Source organism: Purpureocillium takamizusanense, chromosome 7 (assembly GCF_022605165.1).
Source record: "Purpureocillium takamizusanense chromosome 7, complete sequence".
Classification (NCBI taxonomy): domain Eukaryota; kingdom Fungi; phylum Ascomycota; class Sordariomycetes; order Hypocreales; family Ophiocordycipitaceae; genus Purpureocillium; species Purpureocillium takamizusanense.
In genome coordinates this window covers 1,728,811-1,750,153 of record NC_063074.1, presented here as the reverse complement: position 1 = coordinate 1,750,153, position 21,343 = coordinate 1,728,811, and the positions used below count along the sequence as shown (strand labels likewise).

The window sequence follows — 21,343 nt, the reverse complement described above, 5'->3', positions numbered from 1 at the left end:
GATGCTGTCGGCTGCCGGTTTCCTTCTGGCTTGTGAGTGCGGTCCTGGCTGACACAGGATTTTGACCAGTGCTCCGAATTCCGTCCACGACACCAGCGCCAAGGCGAACTTGGAGGAATCGAAGTGGTCCGGCATCGGACAGTTCGGTCCTGCATGCCGGCCCCTGTGTCACGATGGAGGCTAGATACATCACGGGCCACAACACGAGAGCCCAAAGTTCACCAGTACTACAGTACAAACAACGGCGTACGCGGCTCAACTGCCTGCACTCTTACAAGGTGTTGCATGGCTTGTTCCCACACGGGCCACACCGATTCCTCGACGTGGATGCGCCTCCCGCCATGCCGCCTTGCCGCCGCCTTGCCGTTCGACCCGGATGGTGGGCCTGTCTCCCCGGCCCTCCACATCGCCCAACGCCGCGAACTCACACCGTCCCCGCTAGTTAGCCCCAGACCTGATGCAGGACCGTAGGACGGAAGCTCCAAGACCCTCTGCGATCGGGCGCCTGCGGGCGTTCGAATCCGTTCCTGGTCCGTGTGACCACACCGCGTTGGTTCGAACTTCGGACTCAATGCGGGACGGGACGATTTCGTCGTGGTCAGCCAACTTAGACTTTCTTTTCACCTTCTGTTCACAAGAACGGGGCTCGTTCAATTGAGCCGCAATGGACATCGTGATCCATCGCTTCGGCTCGTACGAGTTTTCGCCTTTTGGAACCAGGGTTCAGCCAGACGAGCCTCCTCAGACACTGCTAAGCACGTGTGTATTCCCGCCATAGCCCGTTGAGAGGCACCAGCTGCCAGGTAATGGTCGTCAAGTGCCGTTCCAGGAGATTCTAACCCGTCGCACAGGCTCGGCAAGGCTGTCGCTCAGGTACCATGGATCCAGAAAGTGTCTGAGTTTGCCCAGTCGGGCACCCCTCAGGTGGTCATCTTTTCCATTTCAGCATTGTGGCTTGTATTCGGCCTGCTTCGACACCGCCGTGGCACCCCCGACTTCAAGCCAAAGGCTTCAGCAATACGATGGCGGTATGAACTCTTGTCCCAGGTGCTGAGGGCGACATCACTTGGGTTCCTTATCGCCGCGTGCATCCAAGGCCGTGTGCATTGGCTCAACCCGGCACTTCTAACGTACTGCTTCCTTCTCGGCTTGACTCGCCTCATCAACCACCTGCGATGGCGCCATACGGCTCTACACCAGGTCAACGCTGTTATGGCCGCCACTTTGATGTTGCTTTTCGCCGCTCAGTTTCTGCCATGTATTCAGATGGGCTCGGGCTGCTCCAAAAGCCCCGCGCTCGTTGGCGCCACCGCCGCCCTGGCCGCTGCGTTGATCATCGCCATGGTCACCCCTCGCGAATGGGTGCCGCCGCAGATTGGATACGATATCCCCGGTTTCGAGGTCCCCAAAGAACCGGCTCCCGAGGAGACATGCAGCTGGATCAATTACTACTGCACGTACCAGTGGCTGACACACATCATCTGGAAAGGAACCATGGGAAAGCTCGACATGGCTGGCATTCCGAAGCTCGCGTGGTACGACGAGCCTTTGTATCTCTTGCGCAGGGTCCAGGGTGCCCGCTCTATATCCAAGACGACCTTTTGGACTACTCTCCGCTTCATGCGCACGGAGCTGCTCCTCATGTCGCTATGGATTGGCAGTGGCTACACGGTCGAGAACGTTGCCCCCTTTGGCATGTACAAGTTGCTTGAATACCTCAGCTCGCCCAACGACGCTATATACCGCCCATGGGTTTGGCTGCTCCTCATGTTCACGGGCCCCGTGTCTCGCTCGATCCTGTTTCAGCAGTACATCTTCACCTCGACCAGGCTGATAGTTCGGATCAAGTCTGCCATGACCCAGGAGCTCTATCACAAGGCTTTGGAATCCATGGAGCTTGAAGACGATCCGTTCGAAGTCAACAGTGACAAGTCCAAGCACGACGAATCCAGCGAAAAGGCGCAAAAGTCTACCTCTGCCGGTCGTTTGGCAAATCTGATGGCTGCCGACGTCGATGCAATTTTCAAATCTCGAGATATCATGATTGTTTTGGTAGGAGTTCCTGCAGGAACGATTGTTTCTCTCATCGGCTTGTACAACATGCTTGGCTGGGCCTCCATTGTCGGAACCTTGATTCTGGTCCTGGCAACTCCCATTTCCGTTTGGCTTGGCAAGCTCATGTACACCACGCAAAAGCGGGTGCGTAAGGCCCAGGACTCGCGCATATCCCTCGTCACAGAGTATCTCGCTTCGATCCGCGCTATCAAATACTTTGCATGGGAGGCGCCCATCACTGACAAGATCATCGCCGCCCGTGCTGTCGAACAAAAGAGTCTGTGGAATCTCGCAGTCCTTCAAGCCATAATCAATGAGGTGACTCAGGTCTTCCCGTACCTCGCCCTGCTGGTCATGTTTGGCATACATATCATTGTCGACAAGAAGCCCTTGGAGGCGTCCACCGCGTTTACTACCATCTATCTCGTCAAGAACATTCGCAGAAACATTATGATGGCCAGCGTCTTTTCACGATCATTTGCGGGCGCCCTTGTTGCCTTTGGACGGTTGGACAAATATTTCGAGAGCACCGTGCCGCTCGTCAAATACCCGGTCGGCCCGCTACGCATTTGCGGCGGTTATTTCCGTCGAAACAAGAAGGCAGCTTTCCGTCTGGAGGACATTAGTCTCGACTTCGTGGAGGGCGGCCTGAACGTCATTTCCGGCCAGAGTGGCAGTGGAAAGACGACTCTGCTGCTCGCAATACTCGGCGAAACCTATCTCGAAGGCGGCAATGTGACGGCTCCTGCCGACATTGCATTCGCGTCCCAATCTGCGTGGCTCCAGAACGAAACCATCCAGGATAACATCCTATTCGGCAGTCCCATGGAGAAGGCTCGATATGACAGAGTCGTGGCAGCATGCTGTCTCCCAGAGGATCTCAAGGAGCTACCACAGCGTGACCAGACGGTCGTGGGAGAGAACGGGACATCTCTTTCGGGCGGTCAGAAAGCACGGGTTGCCCTGGCTAGAGCCCTATATTCGAAGGCACCTCTGCTGCTCTTAGATGATGTCTTCTCAGCTCTCGACGCGAAGACGTCAGCAGGGGTGTGGAAGCGTTGCTTCTGTAGTGATCTTCTTCATGGCCGCACCGTAGTGTTGGTCACTCAAGTCCCTTGGATATCATCTCAGGCAGACATGGCAATTTTGCTCGAAAAGGGTCAGGTACAAAGTGCAGAACCTAACATTGGTGTCGTACGCCAGCCGATCAAGATCGCCGAGGTGCTTGGCGGCGATGTCGACGATGAAGAGACTGAAACGGAAACGCCTCCTGAACCAGAACTGCAGCCGAACGGCGACTCCTTCAACGACCCGAACAAGGTTGCTCCGGATTCCTCGGTCAAAAACGTCGTTGATGAAGAGATGAAGGCGTCAAGCAATGTTGGACGCCTTGGTAGTGAGTAATTATAAGCCCTTTCCTAATAGGAGCCGCCGACTAATGATAAACCAGTGTTCCAATACATGGGTTACTACGGAAACCCGTTGTTCGCCATATCCTGCCTCGTCGGCCTCTTCCTCTCCAACGTGTTTTATTTTGGCGCCAGCTTTTGGTTGTCAATCTGGGTCGAAGCTTACAAAAACAAAGCACACGTCGACATTGCCTTTTACATGGGCATTTTTGCCCTCTTCACCTTTGGCGAACTCATCTCATATGGCCTGATCGTCGTCTTGTTCGAGTGGGGGACCTGGCGTGCCGCTAGAAAGCTTCACAACGACTTCATCCGCGGCATCATGCGCGTGTCTCTGTCTTGGTTCAAAGCAACGCCAATCGGCCGCATCACCAACCGCTTCTCTGGGGACATGGCGTCCATTGATGGATCGATTAATGGCATGTTGCGCGCAACGCTGGATGCCTTCATGATGCTCTTCTTTCGCATCGGTGCGGTCAGCGCCATCATGCCGGTATTCATGCTCCCCGGCATTTTTACCTGTTTTGTCGGCGTCATAGTTGGGGAGATGTACACGCGGACGGCCGTTGTGATAAAGCGGCTCACATCTTCGGCCCAGTCTCCGGTCTTCTCCCAATTTGCCGATACCCTGGCCGGGCTCTCAGTCATCAGAGCCAGAGACGGCAAGGCTCATGACTTTGGCGTCGAGCTGGCGAACAAATTAAGAGTTTGGTCCGCTGCCTCGGAAACAAACTACAACTGCAATCGTTGGGTCTCCGTCAGGATCGACTTTGTCACTGCTCTCGTGGCTCTTTTTGCGGGCATCATAGCCGTGTCTAAAGTCGGGCTCGTCGGCGCCGGGCTTGTTGGCTTCTCCTTGACCAACGCCAACGACCTGAGCCAAACCATTCTCGTTCTTGTGCGGGCCATGAACGAGCTCGAAGTTGAGATGCAAAGCTTCCATAGGGTCAAGGAGTATGTGAAGCTGGAGGCCGAGGATAAGGACGACAAGCCATACCCAGACGCGGGCGCGGGCGACTATGCGGACGATGACGCACACATGATTCCCAAGAATTGGCCGCGATCTGGGGAGATCGAGTTCCGCAACGTTACCATCAGATATGATCCTGAAGGTCCAGACATCCTGTCCGATGTCAATCTCAAGTTCAAAGCTGGGCAGCGCGTGGCAGTCGTCGGACGAACAGGGTCGGGCAAGAGTACTGTGAGTTGGCGACGTCGACCTTGCTGAGCCTATATCTAACAATTTTACAGTTGGTTCTCTCCCTCCTTCGATTCACTGACATTGTCAGTGGCGAAATCTTGTTCGATGGTGTCGACATCACAAAGGTCCCACGCCACAGACTCCGAGCGAGCCTGACCATCATTCCTCAAGAAGCTGTGCTGTTTAGTGGGACTGTTGAGTCCAACCTCGATCCCACCGGCCTGGTCCCTCGAGAGAAACTTGAGGCGGCATTGGAACATTGCAAAGGAATTGCGTCGTTCTCCGGTGACACGACTGAAGTGGACACCGGCGCAGAAGACGATCACGACTCGACGCCCGAGAACCGCCGCGCCCAAGCCATTACGCTGTCAACGGAGGTGGACGCCCGCGGCGAGAACTTCTCGCACGGCCAGCGGCAAGTCCTGTCGCTGTGCCGTGCCCTGATCCGGAAGAGCAAACTGATGCTCCTCGACGAGGCGACCGCGAGCATGGACTACGAGACCGACCGCGGGATCCAGCAGGTCCTGCGCAACGAGCTCGAGGAGTTCAACGACGGCCGCACCCTGGTCACGATTGCGCATCGCTTGCGCACCATTATAGACTACGACTGTGTGGTGGTTATGAGCGCCGGTAGAGTCTTGGAGTGAGTACACCTCCATTTTTTTGTCTCCTTTTTGGTTCTTTCCCTTTCGCCCTCGGCCGTTTCCTGGCCGGGACAAACTGACATCGGCCACTTTGCCAGGTTTGGCTCGCCCAATGAGCTCTACGAGGCCAAAGGCCAGTTTTACGACATGGTGTGCCACAGCGGCGAAGAGGAGGAGCTGCACAAGCTCCTGGAACAGACATAGACGCTGTTGGGACTGCGGCAACACGACGGACGCATGCGCGCCCTCGAAATACGGGAGGAGGGAAGGGAAGAGGAGTTCATGCATGCCCAGTAAACTCGATCCCATATCGTTGCTAGTCATGTAAGGTACTCATCGTGCCTTGTTTTTCCCGTTCTTTCTCTCCTTCCTCACTGCGCTGCGTATCTGCGCGTCCCTCACGGCAGCCACTCTGCTAGGACAAAATGAGGAGGGGAAAAGGGTAAAAAAGCCAAAAATCGGGAAGAGGAAAAGAGGCCCGTCTCATCGTAAAGTCATGATAGAGGGACAGCGATGAAACCACGATAGAGGACGCCAATTGAACAAGAGAGAAAAGAATTGATGGAATTCAAAGTTCGTTTCAAAACCTCCCGGTTTCCTTTCACCCACTGTTTCGTCAAACAAAGGCACACGCCGCCTGCCCGCCCGCCCGCCCCCTCCAATACGTACCGGCCGCCATCCTCCCACCTCAACGCCATAAAAACTCTGTATCAATGACAACCTTTGATGCGTGGGGCTGGTGCATGCCATGCATTTGGCCCCCGTCCGCGGAGACTTGCGGGCGGGCTCTGTGTTCTCCTGCGATGCGACGGGGGTCCGGGGATTGGTATCGTGCGACGTTGCGCGCTGAATCGAGATCCGCTCCAGACTTTCCGCTACCTCCTCGTCTAGCTTCTATCCAATGCACTTCCCTTCCCTTCCCAACTACGGCTACCTGTGTCCTACAGTCATTGCCCATTAAACTGTTGGCCGTCCAGGGCCTGCGGGTTGGAATCGACGTTATGGTAGTCGAGAATCTCCGAGTACCTGACGAAAAGAGGGTTAGAACCATGGACGACATGATTTGGGTAAAGATGTTGCATGACTCACATCATGATCTTCCACGTGTCGACGGGTAGGTCAGCATCGTTAAAGCTCCAGTCAAACTTCTCGTCGGCAACGGGCTCGTCGGTCGGGTCATGGTAAGGAGCGAGGTAATCGTGTGCCAGGGCCTCGGTGGCTGTTATCCGCTTTTTGGGGTCGAAAACCAGCATTTTCTCCAGCAAATCGATGGCTGCAACGAGATGTCAGCAATCACAGACGGCATTCTCGGGACCCAGTCGTCGTACCAGATTCATCGGCATTCTTGAACTTGTCCTTGAGGGGCTGTCGCTCCCGCTTCGGGAGGGACTTGACGAATCTCAAAGTCTGCGCCGTGGTCAGACGCGCTCTCTTACTCTTCCGCTTCATGCAACTCACATTTTCGCTAGCAATAGTGTTGATAACATCATCGGGGGGCGTGCCGAGCAGCTCGGTGATGATTGAGAACTGGTTGACGTGGTCCTTGCCGGGGAAGAGGGGCTTGCTCTCAAGCATTTCGGCGAAGATGCAGCCGGCACTCCAGATATCGACCTCGACGTCGTACTTTTGCCAGGTGAGCATGATTTCGGGTGCTCTGTAGTATCGGGTGGAGACGTAGCCCGTCATCTGGGGGTCTTGGATGCGCGCAAGGCCGAAGTCGCAAATCTTGAGGTCGCAGTTTTCGTTGACAAGGATGTTGCTCGGCTTGAGGTCACGGTGAACGACACCGGCCGAGTGCACGTATTTCAGACCCCGCTGCGGAACAGGGATTGTCAGCACAAAGCGCATCCTTACGTGTGTGGCTTTGGGATGCGTGACATACCATGATCTGATAGAGAAAGTACTGAATAAACTGCTTCTCCAGAGGTCGCGAGGTGAGTAACCGGTGCAGATCGGTGCCGAGAAGCTCTGTGACGAAGTAGCTGCAACTGGTCAGAAAGTGCACACGAAGAGAGATGGCGAATTGGGTCTGCAACATACATGTCTTCGAGGGGAGAGATGAAGATGTCGCTGAGTGAGATGACCTGCATGGAGGTCAGCGCTGCCCAAAGCGAGCAAATAACGTGGCGTGGGGAGCCTGGGACCGCGAAACGCACGTTTTCATGCCTGAGGTGCTTCAGCAATTTGAGCTCCCGATATGTTCGCTTGGCAAGGACCGGAGTGCTGAAGGGCTTCATGATCTTCTTGACGGCAACATTTTGGTTCGTGAGCTGGTCGCGGGCGGAGCTGCGAGAGGGAGGCATTGTCAGTTACAGCGGAGGCGGCGTAGGCGGGGAGGAACCAGGGCATACCAAACGAGTCCAAAGGCGCCCATGCCAACGGGCTGGAGATCCGAGTACCTGGGAGCAAGGTCAGCAATAGGGAAAAAGGCGAGCGAATCGGTGGACGGCCAAGGAGCGGAACGGCGCTGAAGGGTGGTTGCGCATCCGGGGCGGTAGGATGGCGGGGGGCCGGAGCGGCGGAGTTCGTGCGTACCTCGACGTGATCTCAAATGTGGTGCCAAAGATCTGGGCGCGCACGAATTCGGCCATGATTGCGGTGCGCAGGCGTCGATGCTCGATGCTCGATTGTCGGTGATCCCTGAGGCGGGCGATGGATGGGCTGCGGGAGCGAGGGTTTGTGGGAATGGAAGAGCGTGGACGCGGCGGCGGAAGAAGGGTCGGCGATGGTAGTGTCGGTCGGTGGGTAAGGATGGTCGGGTTGGTGGTGGTGGTGGTGGTGGTGGTACTTGGTACTACCAGTAGTGGCGGTGATGGGTGGGTGGTGGTGGGGTCACGTCGTCTGCGGGGTGAGGCGGCGGTGACTTTTTGAGTCTGTGGCGTGCAATGGGCAGCAAACAGCGCCTGTCGCCTCCGTCGGCGCTGTCGTCACCTGTGGCGTTGTGCTTGGCGTCGAGGTTTGGTTGTCGGGTTGGGCTCAACGGCCTTTTTTGACGTATTAGGTAGGATTTGATTGGCTTTTCCTTTCTTTTCGTCTTCCTTCTTTCTGCAGCGGGCTGCGCGCGTGCGTGGTGGGCTCGGCCGTTGAAGCGTCCGTATCGCGGAGTTGGAGGGCGGGAGGCAACGCAAGCGTTTGACGATGGACGGACGGATGGGGATGCCGCGCACGCGAGATGGGCAGCGGCGGCAAAAGTCGATGCAGTTGAAGATGCGGTGAAACCAGCGAGGTTGCAGGCAGCGCGACGACGAAAACTGGAGCTGTCGCGGAAACAGCGAGAAGTCAGCAACACATCGTGTCTGGCAACGGAAGTCTGCGCCTCGTGCAGGGTCGGGGTGTCGTCATTGAGCAGCAGCCAGCATCGCTTTCAAGAGGAGCCGCTGACGAGGATGGAGGGACGGGGGAGCAGGATCCATGCAGGCTAGGCAAGCCGCACGGATCAAGGGGGGGGATGAGATCCCATGGCGAACTTCCATTTTGATGGATGGACGCAAATCAATGCATCTTCCTCGAGCGCGCTGCTGGTGCTGGTGCTCAGGGTTCCAGCGCCAGGTTCCAGCGCCCCAGAGCGTGATATCCAATGGAGGCGCCCTGAATTGGACACCTGTGACAGGCCCCTTCCTCAGGGTCTGGTGCGCTTGCACGAGCTTTCCGGTTAGGTTGCTGCCCGCCCCTCAGCTCCCGTCCCGGCCGCTCAGCCGCCAAGGGGGCGTGGTGGCTAGTAGTGCGTGGTAGTGGCAGTAGCCCCTGGAGAGAAACCTCCGGCGAGGCAGAAGCGCCCGCCCGCACGGTGAGCCGAGGCGCCTCCGTCCACTGGCATTTCATTTCATGATGGCCACCTCATGGAAGTCGCCCGCCCACCACCATCATATCATTTCCACAGGCCGAGAATTCCCAAGTTGCGCATCATGTAGGCCATACCGGTCAAGGCTGCATCCGTAGAAGCCCAACTCGGCGTTCGGGAGGGATGGACAGGCCACGCAGTCGCACGGCAGCGCCCATCATGGAATGGGATGCCTTTTTAGCCGTGGGGGACGATGCCGGAGCTTGCCGCGTTCCCGATGTCGCCGCTATCGCGCCGCTCTCGCCGCCGGCCTTCTCGTTTGGTGAATGGCGAGCGTACCCAGTGGTGGCGGCGTGTCCAATGTATACTGTAGGCACCCTGGACGACCATGCGCCCGCGACCCCTGCAGTCCTGCACTTGCAGTTGCAAGCGTCGACGAATCGCGCGGGGGCGCGGCTCGCCTCTCGTCTCCCGATGCTTGACGCATGACGTAGGTAGGAGGGCACGACTCCGTTTGCCTGACACACCTCCGGAGGCAGGAAAGCCAACTGTGGCGACGAGGCGGGAATGCGATCATCGCCTCGAGCGCGGGCAAACCCCGTGCGGGGCGGCGACCCAGACGAAGGAGGATGAAGAGAGCGAGAGGAAGTAAAAGGACGAGGAGAGGGGGGAAGAGAGACGGCCGTGAGGGGACTTGGCATCGGATAAACGACACACAGCAAGGCGAACGGACCCAACTTACACGTCTTTCGTGTCCTCGGTACAATTATCGACCGAGATGAGGGGGATGAAGGAATCGCAGAGCGCGTTTGTTCCCGTATCACGGTTCAAACGTGTGCGCCGGGCGCGAATGCACAGCGGACCGTTGGTGTTTTATCAACCGCAGCCGCAGAGCTGGGCGGATCGGGAGCTCGGGGCTCGATGGGGGGCGCGCGCGCTTCGAGTCTGCCGATAGTACCTGTAGGCACGTAGCGTTCGCCGCCTGTCGTTCGTTTTTTTCTGGCCTAGCCGAGGCGCTAGCAATCATTAGCATTTCGGTGCCCGTTCGTCGCCTGGCCGCCGCGGTTCTAGACTTTGCTCGTTCGGCAAAAGCTGGGGCGGGGGAACGAACGTTCGTTTGGTGGTCGTAAAAAGCCCACCACTGGGGGGGGTTTCGCCGGTGTCCTTGGGTAAAAGACACGGAGGGGAACAAAGGTTTGCGCTGCTGCCGTTTACTTGTTCCGCGCGGAGAGAACGGGGGGTTTTCTCTCTCTCTCTCTCTCTCTCTCTCTCTCTCTCTCTGATCGCTCCGGTACGGCGAACTGAGGCGCGGTTGTCCGAACTGGCCCGGGACAGGGGGGCGTTGACCGGCGGCGGGTGTGCGCCGTTGGAGAGCAAGCAAATAGTTAGGTATGCCGTGTTATTGGCAAGGGGCACGATCGAGATTCGCAGTCGGGCGGGGCCTTTGCACGTCGGCAAGCTCGTGCACCTGCTCAGTCACAGGGTCGCGCTGTCCGTTTCTTTGCGAGGAGCAACGAGGAGGAAGAGGGAGCTTTACAAAAAAAAAAAAAAAGACCACGAGAGACGGGGAAGAGAGAGGGGGGGAGGGGGGAGAAGGAGAAGAAATGAGAGAAAGAAAGAGCCCTCGTCCTCTCTCAACCCAAAAGGGGGGACGGACGCAGGCGCTTCGTCGCATGGATCGGTGTGGGAATATGTCGGTGCCAGTCTCTGCGCATCGAGATCTGCCAACCCATCGACGCGGTCGAGGTCTGCAACCCACCGGCACAACAGGGACGCCCTGTGCCCCGTGTCTTTTGTCTGGTTCCAACTCCAGCTCTTGTTGCCTGCGGGCGGCTCGTTCTCTGCCCGCCTAAGATATGTTGCAGGGTCAGGCCGGTCTGCTCCCTATCCAGCCCTGCCCGCGCGTCTACCTACAGGTAGGTTAGTAACTACCTTGAAGACTGCCCTGGCGACGGGAGGGCTCCCGAACTGAGCTCATCAATACGCCCCGGCGGCTGCGGTGGTGACTGAAGTGCCGCCGCCTCATACACCTCCCCCAGGTACCTACACAGGTACGATGCCTTAGTAGGTACTGCCCTGCCCTGATGACGATGATGGAACCAGCCCGTCCAGCGGACAGCCAGCCCTACTAGAGCGCCTCGGCCCAGCACAGCGGAGGGGGGGAGGGGTAAGGTAGGTAGGGGAGGGGGGCACCAGCCACAGGGCACCAGCCGCCAGGGCCGACATCCCCAGGGGGCAGCAGCAGACAGCGCACCATCCCGCCCCTCCACCACCACCACCACCACCAGATCAGGCCCATCCATCCGAACATGCTATCCGCCTTGCCACCGTCCTTTGCCCAGCAATGAAGATGGATGGGATGAAAGTCGGAGGACTTATCACTTGGCTTGCCCACCTAGTTACCTACCTGCCTACCTGCTCACTCCCGCTTTGCCGTCTAGATGCGACGATGCAATTAGTAGGTGCGTCTCTCACGACTAGGCGTGTATGCACCTACAGTACCTTATACAGTATAACCTTAGTACCCCTCCATGCCATCCCACAAGCCAAGATCTCGATGCGCAGCGACAACAATAGTCACGGGCAGCCAACCAGCCCTTCCCATTCCCCCATTCTCCAAAATCACAAATCAAGGAAACCCGCGACGGCAAAACCCCATGCCCATCCATGTCTGTGCCAAATATTGATCCCTCGTGCATGGGATTCATTCCCATTCGCCGGGTCCCCTTTTCCTCCCCCCCTCGCCCCCCATCCCTCTCTCTTTCACCCCCGGCTGCTGCTCATTCCGACCCTGTCCCGCCTGCCTTGCTTGTCAGACCAGCCATAGGTACCATCCAGTCAGTAACCCAGCCCACCTGTCGCGAACAAATACAGCAAAGCGAGGGGCAAATCGGTAGGAATTTCTCTCCCCTCCCTCCCCCTCGAGGAGAGCCCTGACGTCACAGGTACCGAGGGCCGTTGGTGACCGCCCGCGAATGCGCCCAACGAAAGCAACATGCAATCGCAGGGCATGGCATAGCAGCAGCATGGCATGGAATGAGAGGAAGTCTTCCGGCTCATCATGACCACTGCCACCGTCATCACCAGTGAATGTTCGGAGACGAGCAGCAGCACGGTCCCTGACTTGCCAGTACTATTAGGTGCTCTCCTTGTGAATTAGTACGGCTACGCACGCACATGCCAGCAACAGATGGCCCGCCGCAGCGATACGCAGAGTTATTAGGACAAAGTACGTTGGGTACGTGTGGACCAAGTCCCATGTGCACCACTTCGTAAGGCATCCCGAATACTACGGCTCGTGGCACGTGGCAAGCAGTGCCGCCTCGCAATCGCTCCCATCGGTTCAATTGCGTACATGGGTATACTATACGTGTTTGCTTGCTCTCTGCAGGTGCTTTGCTTGCCTGCCTGCTTGCCTGCCTGCTTGCTCGCCTGCTTGCTCACTTGCTCGCTTGCTCGCCTCACTGACGAGACCCCCGCCCATCCCGCCATCCCGCCATCCCGCCAACATAGTTAGCCAGGCGCACACCGCACCGCACCGCACCACACGGCAAGGCACGGCACGGCACGGCACATGCGCACACCACCTGACGGGACGTTATGAGGTTAGTTAGTACCTCAGTCAAGGTACAGCACTTATTATTATTGCTACTGCCACTGTAATATGGAGGCTCCTCCCCAGGTTTCCCGGCACCGCTGCCCAGCGCGCCCCTTCAGTCGCCCGCCCGCCCGCCCGCCCGCCTGCGTGTGCGTGTGCGTGTGCGTGCCCCTCCCCCTCTTTCCCCCTCGCGCATCGCCCCGGCCGCAGGCAATCGACGCAAAAACCCCGATCCCCGCCTGGCCTGGCCTGGTCCAGGGCGCTCGAGGAGGAGCTTCTCCTCCGCCCCAGGCCGGGGCTAAACGCTTGACCTGGTTCCTGCTGCACAGCCACTGCGGCATGCACGTATGTACCAGTGCCTAACAGGTCAACGCCGTCCGTCCGTTCGACCGCCCGACTGCCTGCCCGTCTGTCTGTCCGTCTGTGCGCTGGCAACATCGTCCAAACCGCCGCACTGACTTAGCACCGCCAACACTACTGCCACAAAAGACGCTTTGTACGTGTTCTGTTAGCCATGTCCGCCACATCACGCAGCGGCTTTCGACATGTATCTGTTGTAGTATGAGGTTTAAACGACAATCCGTTGCCATCCATGTATCCTCCATGTTAAAGCAAACTTCCACCCTCCTCGCACGACTGACTCAAATATAAGTCAGACAATCATGTATTCGTCAAACAGTCTCTTCCTTCTACCCGGCTTCCCTTCCTTCCTCGCAACCGGGGCACACCCATCGTAATCGTCAAGCGCTACTACTCCCGAACGACAAGAGGCTCGACGTTCCAGATGCTTTCTGCGTACTCGTCGATGCATCGGTCGCTGGTGAAGAAACCCATGCGTGCCACCGCCGTGATGCACTTGGACACCCACTCGTCCTGGTTTCGGTACGCCTCGTCCACGAGTGCGTGCGTCTGAATGTAGCTGTGGAAGTCGTCCGACACCAGGTAGTAGTCTCCGTGATGCCTCACGGCCGCGATCAGGGCCCCAAAGTCGTCGGGCGCTCCAAAGGTCCCTTTCTCGATCTCACCAAACACCTTGTCCAGGTCGCTGTCGATCGAGTGGGAGCCGTAATTGTGTGCGTGGCGAAGGTCCTCTACGTCTTCTGCAAGGTTGCCAAACAAGAATATGTTATTCTCGCCAACCTCCCGGGTGATTTCAATCTGCGTGCGCGCTCAGTGTCAGCAGTTTGCCATTACCGTTGCCACGGTCCACCCGGGCCAGCATCGCCGCCCCCTGGGACTTACGTTGGCGCCGTCGCAGGTTCCAATGATCAACCCTCCGTTGAGAACAAACTTCATGTTGCTAGTTCCCGAAGCCCTATCCGCTGGTCAGCCGGGCCCATCCCCTCGCGGGTGTGGTGGTGCCCAATGGTAGACTTACTCTGTGCCGGCCGTCGAGATGTGCTCGCTGATATCCGAGGCGGGGCAGATCATCTCAGCCTTGCTGACGTTGTAGTCCTCCAGGAAGATGACCTTGAGAAGATCGCCGATATCCTCGTCCTTGTTCACAACAGCGCCGACCGCGTTGATGAGATGGATGATCTGTTTGGCCATCCAGTAGCCGGGCGCGGCCTTGCCGCCAAAGATTGATACACGGGGCAGCTGCTTCTTCCTGTCCTCGGGCTTCATGGCCTTGAGGGCCAGGTACCGGTGGATCACGCCAAAGATGTTGAGCTGCTGTCTCTTGTACTCGTGGATTCTCTTGACCTGGACGTCGAACAAGGCCGCTGGATTGACCGTTACGCCATTCGCCTCCTTGATGTACCGCGAGAGGCGCACCTTGTTGGCATACTTGATCTCGGCCCATTCCCGTCGAAAGTTGGGGTCTTTGGCGTGCGCTTCCAGCCTGTTGAGCTGCGTCAGGTCCTTCAGGAACGAGTTGCCGCCGCACTTGGACGCGATGAGCTCCGCCAGGCGTGGGTTGGCCTGGTGCAGCCAGCGTCTCGGGGTGATGCCGTTGGTCACATTGGTAAACTTGTCGGGCCCGTAGATCTGCACAAAGTCCTTGAAGATGGTCGTCTTGATCAGGTCCGAATGGAGCTCGGCGACGCCATTGACCTTGTGCGATCCGACAATGGCCAGGTACGCCATCCTCACCATCTTGGGCTGCGACTCCTCGATGATGGACACCCGCCGAAGCATGTCCCTGTCCTTGGGGAACGCCTTTTCGACCTTTTGCAAGAAGTAGAGGTTGATGTCGTAGATGATCTGGAGGTGCCTCGGGAGAAGGTGCTGGACGAGGCCGACGGGCCACTTCTCCAGCGCCTCGGGGAGCACTGTGTGGTTAGTGTAGCCAAACGTGTTGGTGACAAGATCCCACGCAACGTCCCATTCGAGCCCTTCGACGTCGATGAGGATGCGCTGGAGCTCGACGATGGCCAGCGTCGGGTGCGTATCATTCAGTTGAATGGCGACCTGGTCGGTGAACTCGCTCCAGGGGCGCTTGGACTTTTTGAAGCGGCGGACGATGTCATGGAGCGAGGCGGCGACCCAGAAGTACTGCTGCTTCAGTCGAAGCTCCTTGCCGCGCTCCAGGTTGTCGTTGGGATACAGCACGGCGCTGATTGTCTCGGCACGCTGCTGATCCGCCACGGAGCTCTCGTAGTCGCCATTGTTGAACTTTTGGAAGTCGAACTCGCCCCCCGATGCCTTGCTGGACCATAGGCGGAGGTTGTTGGTGGTCGGAGTATCGTATCCGGGGATCGGGACATCGTAGGCGACGGCCACAACAGTCTCACCGCCCTCCCATACAGACACCGTCTTTCCTTGATCATTAATAGTTTTGTTGACATGGCCAAAAAATTGGATCTAAAGGGTCAATCAGCCCAGTTCAACCCGTCAGCTGTAAGTAGAACCGGCGCTTACATCCACAGTCACGTCATGGCGGGGAAACTCCCAGGGATTGAAATCCAGCCAGTAGTCCGGCACCTCGACCTGGTAGCCGTCGATAATCTCCTGCTTGAAGATTCCGTATCTGTATCGAAGGCCATACCCCCAAGCCGGGTAGTTAAGTGAGGCAAGGCTGTCCAGGAAGCATGCCGCCAGACGGCCCAGGCCACCATTGCCAAGAGCAGCGTCGTGCTCCTGGCTGATGATGTCCTCCATTCTGAAGCCAAGGTCCGCAAGACCAGCTTGGGCGGTGCATTAGCAAATGCCATGTCCCCGATGGGGTCTGATCGGTAGGGGAGTGGCCCATACCTTTGGTTACATCCTTAAGCCCAACATTGAGGATGGCATTGTCCAGAGCGCGTCCCATCAGGAACTCCAAGCTCAGGTAGTAGACGCGCTTGGCGTCTCTGTACGTCTGGCGCTGCTGCGTCTTGTTCCATCCGGTGATGAGGCGGTCGCGAATGGCGAGGCTGGTGGCTGAGTACGCCGCCGACTCGTCGCAGTTGAACATGCTCCTGGCGAGGGTGGTCTCGACATGGCGAACGACGGCCCTCTCGAACCCATCCTTGTCCTTGAAGTCCTCTGGCTGGTTTCGCTTCCAGGCCTCGCGCTGGGGTTCGGGTATGGATGCTAGACAGGAACCGCATCAGCAAAAAGAGCAAGAAGAAGAAAAGGGGTAGGCCCCGAAACCCGTCACGGGCTGAATGCCGCCCATGAATTTGCCCACCTTCAACGATCTTGATCTCCCCAGGTCCCAGGCCGGTGGAGGTTCTCTTGTGCTTGGGCCGCGATATGCCGGCAGGACCCACGGCGCCCTGGATATCCACAATCGGAGCTCCGGTTGAGGGGCGACGCTCCCGAGTGGGCAATCGTGACTGTTCTGTCGCCATGGCTGCTGCTCTGTGGGTTCCACGGAACGAAATCTCAGCGCCTGCACCGCGTGGTCAGGACGTCGGGCCCTTTTTCAATGCGAATCTGCCTCGTGGGAGGCCCTGTAAAGAGAGATAGGCTCCGTCGGCAAGCTGATCGTACGAGAGGCTCTCGGCTGCTCTGAAGAGGCGTGATCTTACAGCTAAAGCAACTGTGGTGGGGGCCTTTAGCGGGGTTGGTTTGAGTGTCAGTCAAGACGCAGAGCTCGGGAGGGCCGGAAGCAGCTCGCGAGGGAGGAACAGGCGCAGGCGAGGGGAACAGAGTTCAATGTAGGCCACGATGGCACAAGAAAGGTAGACCCTTTCAAAGAGATGAAAACAAGAGGTTTCACGTGCGGCGTGGCAGTGTGGTATGGGGATGGGGGAGGGGTAAAGAGGTCAGGAAGGAGGGGGAAGGAGATACCTTATACACCTGCAATACTAACCTCGAGTACTGTCCGGGGCGAGGAGCAACTCGAGGAACATGGGAGGAGGGGAGCATCACATCACATCATGCGTGACTTCTCCCAGCCCCTCGCCTCCTCCTCCTACCTGCGCAGTAGCTCTGACCCAAGCTCGCCCAAGCTCCCGCCATCATGCCAGTGGATGTCAGGTCAAAGCCCCCTCCCCATCCCCCCTCTCAATTGAAGGAGGCTTTGCAGGCCCAGTTCCCGCGTGCCTTGGCCACCAAGGTAGCATGCTGGGTAGATGCCACACAAGAATAGTACCTTACCTCCTTCGTGGTACAGTAGGTTTATTAGTACCTTGGCCAGTGGCCTCTATCCTGGGCGCCACCCGCCGAGCCGAGCTGCAGGCCAGCCAGCCGGTGAGTTGGGCTGGACTGCGCGCGCATTGAACCTACCGCAGCAGCCATCGGTGGAGAGCTGCGGGATCGCACAGCACAGCAGGTTATAGTGCTTTGGGGTAAGTAAATAACCTGAGGTACATTAGTAGGTGCATTCGCCAACGGCGGGCCCTCTGCGCAATTCCGTCTCTGAAGCCGAATTGGCCGCATGATAGATACATCCCGCAGGCTCGGCACAGTGAGGTGCGTGCTGCACGAGCTTGGATACTTGCCCCTCCCTCCCCCTCCCCCCTCCCCCATCCTCCCCGCCATGATGAATGCACGACCAACAATCAGCCAGCAGCTGCAGCAGCAACACCAGCAGCAACAAGCTTCGATTGCGGGCGGGTGGGGAAGAGCAACCAACCAAAATAGCGTCATCGCCGCCTCTCCTCCAGCTGCGACTCCAGCCTCGCCACCGGCTGGCGGGCGTCGCTGCATGCAGCGGCATGCAACATGCACCACCACCTCCACGCTCATCCTCGTCCTCGTCCTCGTCGTCATCCTCCCTCTCCCACCCCCCGCCAACGCGCCCGTCGCGCCCATCACCGATCCCAATGACTCTCCCATCTAATGTTGATGCTACCCATGTGATGCCGAAGCTCTCGCCTTCACTCTGGTCACCGCCTTGCCAGGTTATACTACTAACGTACCAACGTACTACTTTGATACGAAGTAAATGCTACCGCCAACGCCGAGAACAACGAGCGGGGTGCACTCCTCCACTGCTTGAGGGCGGGCCTCCCTCAGGCCATCGTGGGGCCTTTCATGGCACCCCGCCGCCTCGACCCGCCGAGCGCCCCCAGTCTCCTCACCGTCGGGTCGGAGGTCCCTTCGCTCTTGACCTGGAAATCGTTGTACTCACGCACTGCGTTATCTACGACTTCGTACAGCACGCTATTAAGTTCGGGGGGCCTAGTGCTTAGTCCCATCGCGATCTCCCCGGCGCAGTCCCATTCTCTGCTCGCTGAGGTTGCCCTGCCTGCCTGGACCAACGCGGTCATGGATGAACTCATACTGATACAGTAGTTTTATTGAATCATTCATGTCTCGCTGCCTTGCCCCCTAGTCATTTTACATGAGCTGTGGGATGTGCAGGTCCGGAAAACTTCTACACCCATTCAACAACGTCCACTCGCTGTGTTGCACATTCAAGTGTGCTGCCAAATAAGAGTTACTCGACTCGATCCAGTGTCGATGCGCGCTCCTTTTGCTGAAACCTCGCTCACCCAATCGCTTGTTGCGGCCATCCCAACTTGAGGCCTACCCGCGCCGACTGATGCGGAGGCCTGGAGCAGAAATCCTCGCCTTCGATATCCTCCTGAATATCCAAGCACCTTTCTGCGCCATCGTCTCCCAAGTAGTTCATGTCACCGTATCATCATGCAACCTTGTGTCGTCCACCGAGCACTCGCCCATCCAAGACACGCCAGCCGGCCCATAGCATCGCTTGTAAACGTGGCAATCCAGCGCCAACTCCAAGGGCTCTATGTGGACGCAGCGTGCGGCTCTGCCACAGTGCCTCCCCGGGGCTGGCGAAAGACCCCATCTAGGAGCGGCGCATCGTTGGGGACTCCGTTAGGTGAATTAAAGTAGTGTGTGTTGCCCCCCGTCATCGGCAGGTCGTAAAAAAGGTGAGAAAGGTACCGGCACGCCAAACACAGTGAACGCCACCGGCTGGGAATAGACAGCCACCTTAACTCCGAATAATGCCCAGGAACGCTGGCGGTCCACCGCCCGTTCGTTTGTGTTGTTGGTGACCCAACACAGGTCCATCAAAGTATTCCCGAGTCTTTGAGCGCGTTGTTCAATATAGTCTCCTTAACAGCTGCGAACACGAGTCTGATATTCGAGGTATCCGTTGCTTGGGTGAGGCTGCGCGTTGCCTCTATTAGCATATTACCCATCGACCAAGTATGTCACTAGCAACTGCACTCACTGAGGATAAAGATTCAGGTGCGCCCGGTTCACCTGGTTAAAGCGCCACAGTAGATACTTTGCTGCCTTGTTGACGTCGTTGCCACCTGAGTAGTCGGGAAAGTAGTTGCCAAGCGGGGACCGGGTGAGCTTTTGCTTAAAGATGTCAACCTTGTTGAGGAACAAGATGATGCTAGTCCGCATGAACCATCGCGAGTTGACTACTGAGTCGAACAATAGCAAGCTCTCCATCATTCGGTTCTGACTGCTTTCTTCGAGAAGAACTTGATCGTACTCGCTGAGCGCGACGCAAAAGATAATCGACGTCACGTTCTCGAAGCAGTGGATCCACTTCTTGCGTTCGCTCCGTTGACCGCCAACATCGAACATGCTAGTAACGGTCAGCCGTCAGGGGCTGGGTGGCTGGAACGGGATGAACAAGGTTGCATACTGTATGCTGAGCTGTCCCATCTGGAAACGAGTTTCGTAGATGCCTGTGGTCTTAGTACGAGCACGTAGGACATCCATCTCGTTTGGCAGATAGTCGGGAGCGACGATGCGCATCACTTCTTGGAAGAAGCTGCATGGCCACGCCGGTCAGCGATGCCCCGTACCAGTGGAGAGAGATGACATACTATTCTGCCGAGTCCATGAGGTAGAACTCTGTCTGATGTTCCATCAACTGGTCCTTTGCTGGGTCTGACCACAGCGATTGAACGGCAGTGCCGACCTGAGGGTCAATGTGCGCTTGCGGGCCAGACTCGGCTTGGTAATCTAGCAGGAACTCTATGTGCTGCTTGTTTGTCTCCAGCTCTGGCTCGATGTCGAATTGCTGCATCGCCATGATGACAGCTTTGGCGCACTCGACCAAGTTCTTAAAGACCGTGGGCCTGTAGTTGTACAGCTCATCCTCGGAATAGCCCTTGAGGTGGATGATCTTCATTTGTTTGACAATCGTGGACTTGCCACTCTCGCCAGAGCCTGTGTAGTCGGGTCAGCAGTCGAGAAAACGGGCCAGATGACAAACTACGTACCGAGCAGTAGAATCTTGCATTCTTTCCGTAATCGCTTAGAGTCCTCTTCCAGAACCTTGTCGATGGCTTGGCTCTTCTTCTTCTGTTCCGCCTCCTCACTGTTGGAGCTCATACAACCACCCATCATGGGCGACTGGCAGAGCTCGACCGTGTGCGCTGACACAGCTCGAGGCGATGTGGCGTGTAGGTGGATGGCCGTCAACGACGGCAATGCCTCGCGATGGGGGTCTCGTCGAGGCTACTGGCGCATGGGCGGCCCTCGGGCGAGTCGCGGGTGTCGCGTTGGAAGCCGCAAGGCGATCTCGATCGAGGATGACGGGGGTACGGCCCGTTCGGCACGAATTCGTTTTTATCGGACGCGAACCCGGGAGATGCGTGGTAGAAGAGACGCCGTGTGGGGGGCGAATGCACGGTGTCGAGGAGCTACGCCGGCTGTTTGGGCGCGCGATGACGGGTCAGCGTGGGCGGAGACGGGGGGCGTGAGGCGGGTGACGAGGAAGGCAGTAGCCTCGTCGACCTCGTCGTCACAGTCGTCGTCGCAGTCGTCGGCGCCGTCGGCGTCGCCGGATTGATTAGTTGCGGGTGCCGGTGACGGTGTCGAGGGGCGCGGCCCAGGGGACTGGGAGAAGCAAAGAGAGAGAGGGCGGGTGAGGTGGTGAGCGGTGGTGGAGGAGCAGGCAGGCGAGGCGAGGCGAGGCGAGGCGGCAGGTTGGGAAGTGCAGTGGGAGCGAAAGCCAGGCGCCAGTGAGACCGCTGGGACTGATGACAGGCTTGGCGGGTGCTCAAGTCGGGGAAGGAGCTGCGCCAATTGGCGTGGAGCAACAAATGGAGATGGATGCGGATGGCCGTGGATGCGCGTGTGGAGGTCCCCGAGCCCAGCCGACCGTCGTTGGGCCTGGCGGTTGGAGGATGCTGGGGGTTTATTAGCTCTGCTTTAGCACGAGCCTATAGGCTACGTCCGAACGTACCTCCTCGTGCGGGTGCGGCAAAGTAGCACCTACAACGGCAGCGGAGGTTCCCAGGTTCCAAGCCCGGTGAACAGATGACGAGAGCCTGGAGGGCGTGC

At 57.8% G+C, this 21,343-nt stretch overlaps 4 protein-coding genes across 5 annotated transcripts; 1 reads left to right on the top strand and 3 right to left on the bottom strand.

Moving 5' to 3' along the window:
* Positions 1–391: 391 nt before the first annotated feature.
* Positions 392–5,862, top strand: JDV02_007839 (uncharacterized protein). 2 transcript variants are annotated; one of them, XM_047989373.1, is made up of 5 exons: positions 392–759; positions 852–3,451; positions 3,506–4,665; positions 4,716–5,308; positions 5,408–5,862. In XM_047989373.1, the coding sequence occupies exons 1-5, from the start codon at positions 665–667 to the stop codon at positions 5,511–5,513; spliced, it is 4,554 nt and encodes a 1,517-aa protein (XP_047845373.1). In that variant the 5' UTR covers positions 392–664; the 3' UTR covers positions 5,514–5,862. The 2 variants fall into 2 exon arrangements, with proteins under 2 accessions (XP_047845373.1, XP_047845374.1); XM_047989374.1 differs by having other exon boundaries at positions 4,716–5,862.
* A 394-nt stretch (positions 5,863–6,256) lies between these two features.
* HOG1 (Mitogen-activated protein kinase) lies at positions 6,257–7,900 on the bottom strand (the record flags this gene model as incomplete). Its single annotated transcript, XM_047989372.1, has 9 exons — positions 6,257–6,335; positions 6,399–6,582; positions 6,638–6,716; positions 6,768–7,124; positions 7,192–7,291; positions 7,350–7,393; positions 7,466–7,595; positions 7,661–7,708; positions 7,845–7,900. 9 exons carry the CDS (start codon positions 7,898–7,900, stop codon positions 6,257–6,259), a joined length of 1,077 nt encoding a protein of 358 aa, XP_047845372.1.
* Positions 7,901–12,871: 4,971 nt separating this feature from the next.
* Positions 12,872–17,028, bottom strand: GPH1 (Glycogen phosphorylase). The gene is made up of 7 exons (XM_047989371.1): positions 16,645–17,028; positions 16,302–16,566; positions 15,884–16,204; positions 15,551–15,816; positions 14,067–15,493; positions 13,931–14,003; positions 12,872–13,846 (listed from the first exon to the last, which is right to left on the bottom strand). The coding sequence occupies exons 2-7, from the start codon at positions 16,462–16,464 to the stop codon at positions 13,439–13,441; spliced, it is 2,658 nt and encodes an 885-aa protein (XP_047845371.1). The 5' UTR covers positions 16,465–16,566; positions 16,645–17,028; the 3' UTR covers positions 12,872–13,438.
* A 2,073-nt stretch (positions 17,029–19,101) lies between these two features.
* On the bottom strand, positions 19,102–20,404 carry GPA2 (Guanine nucleotide-binding protein alpha-2 subunit; the record flags this gene model as incomplete). The annotated part of the gene is made up of 5 exons (XM_047989370.1): positions 19,102–19,201; positions 19,266–19,634; positions 19,695–19,823; positions 19,879–20,224; positions 20,278–20,404. The coding sequence occupies 5 exons, from the start codon at positions 20,402–20,404 to the stop codon at positions 19,102–19,104; spliced, it is 1,071 nt and encodes a 356-aa protein (XP_047845370.1).
* Between the last annotated feature and the right edge of the window lie 939 nt (positions 20,405–21,343).

Coding starts and splice junctions, on each gene's coding strand:
- JDV02_007839 (XM_047989373.1), top strand. CDS start 665: ATGGACATCGTGATCCATCGCTTCGGCTCGTACGAGTTTTCGCCTTTT. Junction 760..851: donor CCTCAGACACTGCTAAGCAC/GTGTGTATTCCC, acceptor CCCGTCGCACAG/GCTCGGCAAGGCTGTCGCTC. Junction 4,666..4,715: donor CAGGGTCGGGCAAGAGTACT/GTGAGTTGGCGA, acceptor ACAATTTTACAG/TTGGTTCTCTCCCTCCTTCG.
- GPH1 (XM_047989371.1), bottom strand. CDS start 16,464: ATGGCGACAGAACAGTCACGATTGCCCACTCGGGAGCGTCGCCCCTCA. Junction 16,205..16,301: donor GGAGATCAAGATCGTTGAAG/GTGGGCAAATTC, acceptor GTTCCTGTCTAG/CATCCATACCCGAACCCCAG. Junction 15,494..15,550: donor GCCATGACGTGACTGTGGAT/GTAAGCGCCGGT, acceptor TTGACCCTTTAG/ATCCAATTTTTTGGCCATGT.